This window comes from Balaenoptera acutorostrata, unplaced genomic scaffold, assembly GCF_949987535.1.
Source record: "Balaenoptera acutorostrata unplaced genomic scaffold, mBalAcu1.1 scaffold_683, whole genome shotgun sequence".
NCBI lineage: Eukaryota > Metazoa > Chordata > Mammalia > Artiodactyla > Balaenopteridae > Balaenoptera > Balaenoptera acutorostrata.
Genome location: NW_026646362.1, coordinates 153,774 through 163,277, shown reverse-complemented (window position 1 = coordinate 163,277; position 9,504 = coordinate 153,774). Strand labels below are relative to the sequence as shown.

Genomic DNA, 9,504 nt, shown 5'->3' with positions numbered 1-9,504 from the left:
ACTAGACACATGTAATAAAGTGCCTTAAAGGCTAGGAGAAAAGTTCGCTTGAAGGTAAGTGCGAGATGAACTAGTTATACCCATACAGACCCCTGGACCCCAGTCTTGTGGGCCCTGGGAGAGCTTCATTGAAGAAATGATAAAAGAAGCACATCTAGGACCAGCAGGAAAGACAATGCTGCTTTCTAGAAACTGGAAGTAATTCAGCGTGGGTGTCAGACAAGGGGGTGGACTTGGGATAGGGGTAGGGATTGACCTGGAACTGCGGCAAGAGATAAGGCTGGGGTGAGATTTTGAAGAGCTTTGCAAATGCTTTGCCCTCAATTATAATCAGATTACACCCAGTGATGGGCAGTTTAACAAGCTCCCGGGAAGTGACAGGAAATGTTCATGAGGAGAGGTGGTTGATGTCTTGGAAATTCACTTCGTAGACAATTTGGTGCTTTAAAAAATGACTTGAGTTATTACACTTCTTCCTCTCCTCCTGGTATCTGTAAAATATAGCTGTGTACACGAGAGTTGTTGGCAAGACAAAATCCTCTCTCCAGTTCTCTGGGTGAATGGCATATTCATTCTCACACTCTTGCATAAATCTGCAGAAGACTGTTTTTATACTATTCCCAAACTCCACGCTTAGGTCTTTGAGTCAGAGTATTTCATAATGTTTCATCGTCGATGAAAATCTTACAGTGTTTCTTCCCTTTCTTCTCAGAAGGGAGAACAAAACTGTATATGATTTTAATACCTATATTCCATGTAATGCTTACAATGTTATAAAGCAGGAGTGATGATTCCTCTTTTGTACGTAAGCAAACTGGGAGTATGAAGGTGAAGTGACCGGTTTGAGTTCTGACAGCTAAGAAAGTGCAGAGCTGGAATTTGAACTGAGATCTGCCGCTTCCTTTCTCCTTCTTCCCTCACTTATTCATCCTCAGACGTTTTCCTGACCCATATGCAAGGCCGTATGCTAAGGATGGATATACATGGGCACACAAGAACTTTTCCCCAACTTCTCTTTGAGATGAACATGCACCGTGCTCAGTGTTAACAGTTGTGCAATTAAAGCAATAAAGGAGTGGCCATGTTTACAAGTTTGGGGGAAACTGAGGCAGGGTATGTCTTGTTTAAATTGGAAAAAAATTAAGACTAAATAATTCCTCCCCATTGTACAGCATTGTTTTCCTGCTAAATCATTGTTCACTGAATACAATGGGGAAATGTAATCTTGTGATTAGATACATGTATTTGCATGGAGGCAGTCAATGCTGGTACCCACTGTAGGCTCAATGGCCCTCCCAACACAGATGGCTGGAGGATGAAACCAGAGTCTGTGGTTTAGTCTCCAGTCACTAGGATTTATAAACCTGCCTGCTTGGAGAATTCCCTGGCGGTCCAGTGGTTAGGACTCTGAGCCTTCACTGCTGGGGGGCCAGGGTTCAATCCCTGGTCAGGGAACTAAGATCCCACAAGCTGTGTGGTACAGCCAAAAAATAAAAAAGAATAAAAAATAAATAAACCTGCCTGCTTGTGGGTTTTTTCCTGATCTTTTTCCCTTAAAGGCAAAGCATCATCCACTCGCATTTGGGAGCAAGGCCTGATCTTCACTGTGAAAAGGCAGTCATTTGTGCCCACATACTTTTAGGGCTCTTGTAAATTGCTTTTGTGATGATCAGAATTTAATCCAGTAGAACCTTAAAGAACCAAATATCAAGTGACCTTTTCTAGACCCGCCTGTCTCCCACCTCATTTTGTAGAGGGTTAGAGGGGCAGCCAAAAGGCAAAGAATGTGAGGCTCTGGCATAACCCTGTGTAGGAAATTGCTCTGCTGAGAGCCCGGTGTGCCTGTTAACCGGACGTGGCCCTCTTCCCCCACCTCCTCCATCTGCCACGTCTTCGAGCTCGCAAGTGGATGCGGTCCCCTCGGTTGCCTGGGGCTGCCATTCCTTGTCATAGTCTGGGGCATCTTCGTTGAGAACTTGAGGCAGATTCTTGAAATATCTTCAGTGATGGCAGTTCTTGGACCTTTGAGGGGAGATTTAACATTTCGTAATAGACAACCGTCGTTCGGCATCGTGTCTTGTATTTGGCCAGTCAGATATTTTGGGTGAGTATGAGCCAAGTGTCATTTGATTCCTTCCCCTCTCTGCTTTATAGCTTTGAAATAACTCTAGTGGCAGTTTGAAAGAAGTTTCAAAAAGTATTCAGAGCATTCTTCTGGGAAGAGATATAGCGTCCCTAAGTAACTTATTTTGAAGTCTAACTTTGGGTGCGTTCTTTGAAAATAAAATAGCATCCTTTACTTAAATATGCATTGATAGAATTATGACTTTTTTTTTGCCACAGGTATGTAATGAGTTATTATCTCACATTATATAATCCCGGCTATAGATACTGTTATTTTCTATTTCAGGTAGAATGAGGAGAAAGGAGCTAGAAACAAAGGAGCTTTAAACACAAAAAAGAGAAGAAAAGGAAAGAAAGGGAAGTTGTATCACTGTATGGAAAAACCTTTACTACCATACAGTAAAGAGAGGGTTTTCCTTCTTTCTTTTTCCTGCTTTTGGACACTTAAAACAAAAATACTACAGATTATTGCCTTCATGTTTTTAATGCTCTGTAATTGTGTACTGAGGCGAATCCCATTATTTTTAAATCACTTAATGTTGGAAAACAATTGGATAAACCCCACTTGGAGTGCCCTTGGGTCATCCCAAGCCATTTGGTTCTGTTAATAAAATTAAAACAATTGGGGGAAATAGACAGATGCTTTCAAATTGGCTTTAAAATTATGATGTCTGTATGTATGAAAAAGAGGACAGCTCTTGGGAACTACATAAAGCCCAATGCTTCATTACTATGTGCAAGAGATGTGAGTCAGAAGTAAAGATTTGACATATATATATATATATTTTAAATATTTATTTATTTATTTATTTATTTATGGCTGTGTTGGGTCTTCGTTTCTGTGCGAGGGCTTTCTCTAGTTGTGGCAAGCGGGGGCCACTCTTCATCGCGGTGCGCGGGCCTCTCACTATCGTGGCCTCTCTTGTTGCGGAGCACAGGCTCCAGATGCGCAGGCTCAGTAATTGTGGCTCACGGGCCTAGTTGCTCCGTGGCATGTGGGATCCTCCCAGACCAGGGCTCGAACCCGTGTCCCCTGCATTGGCAGGCGGATTCTCAACCACTGTGCCACCAGGGAAGCCCTTGACATATATTTTTATTTTGAGATGCCGTGCTAATTTACATCATTCAGCCCTTTCACTGCTAAACTGTAAAAGTCCATTAAGTGACTGAAAGGAATATACAAATTATCCACTGGCGCTCCAGGCTGAAGTTTTACATACACCCTGTTAGTCTATCCACCAGCTAGCTGCAAGATTCTATTAAGCAGTAAGTGAGAGGATTATATTGCCCTCAAACTGATTGTACAGAAGACTCTGCAGTCAGTCATCAGAGCCCAGGACCTTCTGAAAAGACGCCAAGAGATATTATAACTTGCTCTATCATGATTGTCAGCCTGGTTAAAAAACCCAGAGCTTCCACGTGGATCTGGTTCCCTCTGAAGCTGAGCTTATTTCCCCAGCTATTGACAAAACTGGGAAAATTCCAGTCGTGTCATCCACGGCTGCCCAATTCAGTCCCTGGTGCCTTATAACAAACGTGGCCCAGAAAATAGCGAGCTATAATCCAAGAAAACTCCGTGTCTGAAATGAGAATTCTAGGCTGTGAACAATAACTTCTGCATTCCCCTGAATGACTGTCCAGTGTTAACATTCCAGAAGCCGGCAGTTGCTACTGGAAATATTTTTGCCTTGTTTCCTCTTGGTGAATCGAAGGAAAACAAGTGCCCCATCGAGATCATAGGGTCTATTGGGAGAGTGTCTTAGAGCCATTATCAAAATAGATGTAACAGTGTTGCCTAGGTGCTTGGGGCAGCATATTTTTAGGATAAAATGCTCTCTTCATTGAATAGAAAAAGCACCAGGGAAGGTTTTTCAAGGGCAGAATCTTTGTAGACTCTGACATGAATCAAAGACTGTTGGGTGGGTGATCACAGCCAACAACAATGAACTAAGGAACTCAGTGGGAGGGCTTGGAAATTAGAGAGGTTTTCCTCCAGCCAAGAAGTTCTTTAGAATGATGTTGATTTGTTTTTCAAGGTATAAACCAGTGTTACTTAGTGAAATCAAGGTTATCTTCCATATATGTCAAGACAAATTTATTGAAACAGAACATTTGGCAGAAGGATGTCAGATTCATCGTAAACCATGTCTATATGCTTAGCTGAAAATCTATCATTTATGAAAATACTCAGGACCAGTGTATTTTCTTTCCATTCACAGCGAAATTTTTATAAGAATGTGGTGTTTTTTTCTATAGCTTGGGGAAGATTCCTTTACCCCAATGTAGTCATTTATTCATTTTTTACAGCACAGTTCAATCATTTGCTCCTGTGTGAAGAATTCACTGACTTTCCAAAGCACACTCTCAGCAGCTGTGGGGATGCATCCGTGTACACGGGTGTCTGGTGCTGACTTGAATCCAGAACCGTTGCACTGCACACTCAGTTGTATTGTGATTTGTTGACATGTCTTGTCTCCTCTGTAAAACTGTAGATTCCTTAAGAGGCAGGGACTTGCTCTTTCTTTCCCAGCCCTGCACGTGTACAAAATGGTAGGCTTATTGATAAGCGTTGAGGATTCAGCTATAAATGAGACAGAACTCTGCCCTCAAGAACTCATCCTAAGTCACTATTAAAAATTCTTCTGCCTTTACGTATCTCTTTGTCATTGAAGAATTATAGAATGTAGTGGTTAGAAAGGAAACTGGAATCCTTCTTTATATGTGATCTAAAACTCTCATATGGCAATTTGACAATTTCCCTTCTGTTTCTGAAGAAATATAAAAATCTTTAGACAGTCATTCAGAGAAGGGGCGTCTATAGATTCAGCTGCTATAATTGAATCACTCCTGAGTGTTTTCTGCAACATGGCTCCAATTCTTAGGGCACCCATTTTGTAAATGATAGTAAGTGTTATGATAAGATAAACATTAAATAGCTCTTTTAGTGCCACCCATCTGTATTTTCATATTTTATATTACTTTTATTCTTATTTATATCAAGATGTACTTTTATTTCCTTTAAAACTTCTTACAGTTTTGTTTTGTTTTTTTTTTTCTCTTTTCACACTTAACTCCCCAGAAACCTTTGTATTTTTCTATTTTCTCCTTGATAAGCTCTCCTGGTTTTGCCATGGATTTCCATTTTTGTCAAAGGTATTTTTGTAAGGTTTTGAAAAATTAACTAGATTTTCTTCTACTTTTTTTTCTTTTTAATTTGATTTGTGGACTGGTTTTCCTTGTGTTCTTCATTTTGCTTCCTAATGGGCCATCTAGCTCACCTGACCTTGCGGACAGTACTATGTGACAGCATCATAATTGATGTTCAGAAAAATGACCTTGAGACACCAAAAAATATCACGTAATTTAAAATGTATTATTTTACTTATATACTACTTTTGGGTGGAGGATTTCTATTCCGCATAAGCAATAATCCTTGCCTCCAGGATCTGACCGTCTCATGGATAATATGCACGTGAAAAGGTATAAAAGAATCTGGCACGTCTGTATATGATGAGAGTACCCGAAAAGATATGAGAACCAAGAAATCATTTTCTGCTAGGGTGGTTTGAGAAGTTTTCATGAAAGATTTGAATGGAATTTGAGTTGAACGTTGAGCCTTGGAAGTAATTTTAAGAAGAAAAGAGGGGCAAAGATAGATCATCCTCAGAGGGACGTCTGAAGGACACAGCAAAAACTGAATAAATCAAATTGGTGCATCAGGAAGTTCATATAAGGTAATCATTGTAATGTTGCTGGAAAAGTGGATGAGAGTCACATGGGGCAGGGATTTTGTGGGCTAGGTGAATATTTTATGTTTATTCCAGAGGCCATAGGAATCTATTGATTTTTTTAAAAGTTGATTTAACGACATGATCAAAGCCGTCATAGGAAGAGGAATATGATCGTGGTATGCAGTGTGGATTAGAGGGGGACGGGACGGAGGCAAAATGCCCAGTTAGGCGATAACTACCATAGTTCAGGTGTGAGCTCACACAGGCCTCATTTAGGGGCCTGTCAGAAGGGCCTTGTTGCGAAGGATGAGGATATAATGTTCAAAGAAGAAGAGGAACTGGTTTGAAAAGGAAGGTGATTATTTTGTGTGTGTGTGATGCTGGGTCATCCCAGTAGAAGTTTCCAGCACTGGGTTAAAAGGGATGGGGCAGGGGAACTTGTGCTCATGCCTTGATACTAGAAAGTGAACAAATGATGACTTCGTATTGACTTTTGAGGAACAAAAAAAGGGAAGTAATGCTGTTCGGAAAACATTTTTTTTTTTTTCTCTTTCTAACTAGTTATTGTTCCACTCTTCCTGAGAAAGCAGAGGCTTGGGTTTCTTTTTACATAAGTATAAGGAGAGCCATGTAGAGTGGAAGGATCTGGTAGTCGAATACTAATTAACCCCTAGAAAATGACTAGCAACACTCTCTTGATGCAAAATAAATTTTCAGTGAAAATCGCAGTGAAAAATCATTCATCTAAAGTTCAGATTCTAAATCCTTTTATTCTCAGCCGTGACCCAGCCAGTTTGGTTCCTTTGACTTATCCTTGGTTTTCTGTGAGTGTAATAATACAGTAACACAATAATATCTCTGAGGAAGGTGATGGTGTGTGCTTCTGTTGATGCAATTAATATTACTCTTAATATTTCACCTATTATGTTAAAAAGTAGGTGCTTTTATTATTATAAATACCCTGAATTAGAATGCTAATTTAGTCAATTTTGATAGGATTATCTTAAGTTATAATGCACAGGCTTTTTTTTTTTTTTTTTTTTTTTGAAGCCATGCATACTTAACCAGTTCTCCGTAGTTAAGAGTGGTTAGGTATTACTTCCTGTTGAATTAGCAGTTGCTGAGTAGTTGAGTCTTTGTACAATCCTGCAATCCACTAATGTGATATTTAATGAGGAGACATCAGTCTGGAGAAAGGTAGTCAATATAAATCAGTGTTTACAAAGTGTGATTAACTCTGAAATATTTCATCAATGCTGTGGTCCCAGGCAGACTCTATGCTAATTACTAGAATCTGTGCATGTTTCAGGGGACTTGGATGGACCCTGGGTATTGCAAACATGGAGCAGCAAAATTGCAATTATGCTCGGACCGTCTCTGATGACAATTTATGCATTTGGTGTGATGACCTCCCCCTTCCCAAGAGGGCAATAAACAGAATGCATTTTCATTAAGATACTAATGCACTTAATCACAAGGGGAAAGGGTTAGGAAGTAACGAAAGACCTTCAAGCACTATGTGACAGAGCTGATAGGGGAGAGAGGCTTTATTTTAAAGGCAGCTTCTCTACAAAGCTGTAGGCAGCCCCAGAGCACTTCCCACACATAGTCTTTGGCACTAATTGAAAAATTGCAAGTTAAAGTTTGGATCTTCTGGCGACATCCTTATCACTTCAAATGTGTTGTTACTAACGTAAATGATGTAGACTGTAATATTAAAAATATAATTTCATAGCAGTTTATTTTGATTTATAGCACTTCCATGCAGCTTGAGTGTTTGGAATTCATTATGCAAGTAATTGAATAAACATGATGATGATGATGGTGATGATGGTGGTCATGATGGTTGTAATGAAGATGGTGATGATGATGGTTGTAATGAAGATAGTGATGATGGTGGTGATGGTGATGATGATGGTGGTGATGGTGATGATGGTGGTGATGATGGTGATCATCATCATCAGTAAACATTTTCCAAGAGTAAAATTGTATTGTAAGGCTCTGGTAAGTGATGAAGCGAGAACCATGTAACTTCAGTCCCTGCCCTCAAGGAGCTTACTGCGCAGTCCCAAATTAGCCTGCTGACCATTTTTCACATTGAGATTTGTACTGTTCAGTGTCAGAGAGACAAAAAGTCTGATGCATCAGGGCATTAGTAACCAAAAGAAGTCCAGGATGGATGGTACTGTAATACGGTTTTGATGTTGGTGTTTTTATGGAAATAATCCGCTGGGAAATTTCTTTCGGATCCTCAAATTCTGGAAGACCGCTACTTTGTATGAGTGGATGAAGCATAATTTTAAAGGCTGATTTTAAGCTTAATCTTTTGAAGAGCTTCACCATATATCTTCTCATTATTTGATGCATCTTCAGCGGTTATAGCGAGCATCTGGCTTCATATTTGTGACATCCTCATGACTGCCGTTGACTTTTTTTTGAGGGAGGACGGCAGGAGTAGCAGAGTTGGTGTTGCCTTGGGGATGCTAGGGTTGCCTGGGTCTTGCAAATCTAACAGCTTCTTTTCTTAAACTCTGTGTTTTAGGTAATATAGAATATAGCTGCCCTGCCACGAATGAATGTGAAATCACAAAGCGCAGACGTAAATCCTGCCAGGCTTGCCGCTTCATGAAGTGTTTAAAAGTGGGCATGCTCAAAGAAGGTAAGGCTGTGTGCTAGTGCTCCTGTACTTTAGGCTGGGGGTGTGGGATGCACAGGGAATTACAAAAATATTAGAGAAACCAGGCAACTCTGGGGTCACAGTAAGTATCCTGAATCTGATAGCAGAATACTCCTCCTTTATACCCGGACTTGCTGATCTCTCGTGGCTAACTGCTTGACATCAACAGGAAGGGACAAGGTAGGACACATCTGATGTGTAGCTAAACCCACCAGGTATGCTTGGCAGTTCGGGTTCTTTTCATCTTTACAATTTGCAGAAGGCAAAGGATGAAGGGTAGCCAAGAGGCTACTGTCATTGTCTTTTTGCTTTCTTTACACTACTAGGTCTACAGAGAGATCACCCCATCTTTACTGAGGTATAACTGACAAATAAAAATTGCGTATTTTTAAGGTAGATGACCTGTATTTCATTAATATATATTGTGAAATAATTGCCACAATCAAGGTAATTAACACATCCATCACTTCATATGGGTACCGTTTTCTTTCTTTTTTAAAAATTCATCTTAGGTTTAAAGCACTCTTTATTCTTTTCTAGTCTTTTCTTTGGGACTTAAATTCTATTATAAAGAGTTTGTAACAATGGTATTAAAATTGTTGCTTTCAGTTGGGGATAACAACAACAGACACAAAATAATAACAATGAGCATGTATTCCGTGCTAAACGAGTTGCCTAAGTTCACACAGCAGATGAGGGCAGAGCCAGGAACTGAACCCAAATAGATTCTAGAATTCACTCAAGTCTCCCACCCAAATCAAAGTTCCTGAAATCTTTGTATATTTCAGTATGTCTAGTGAAACTAACATTTTAGCTTGGAGATGGAGAAAAATTGTTCTTCTCTGTGGGAGGCCTAGGTTTAGTTTTTGGTTTGTTTTTAATATATTTCTGTATATGTATGTGCTTTGTAGATGTGCATTTTATATACTGCATTTAGGTTTTACTGTTTCCTTCTCTTCAGAAAATTTGCCA

The 9,504-nt window shown here is 39.8% G+C and overlaps 1 protein-coding gene across 1 annotated transcript in view; it reads left to right on the top strand.

The window, feature by feature from the left end:
- Positions 1 to 8,356: 8,356 nt before the first annotated feature.
- The window catches only part of LOC103007985 (cyclin-Y-like protein 1), a gene marked incomplete at its 3' end in the record, with an annotated part of 154,211 nt that continues 153,063 nt past the window's right edge, over positions 8,357 to 9,504 (top strand). The window contains exon 1 of the mRNA XM_057539557.1: positions 8,357 to 8,514. Coding sequence (XP_057395540.1) covers positions 8,481 to 8,514 — 34 coding nt within the window. The remainder of the gene's footprint in view (positions 8,515 to 9,504) is intronic.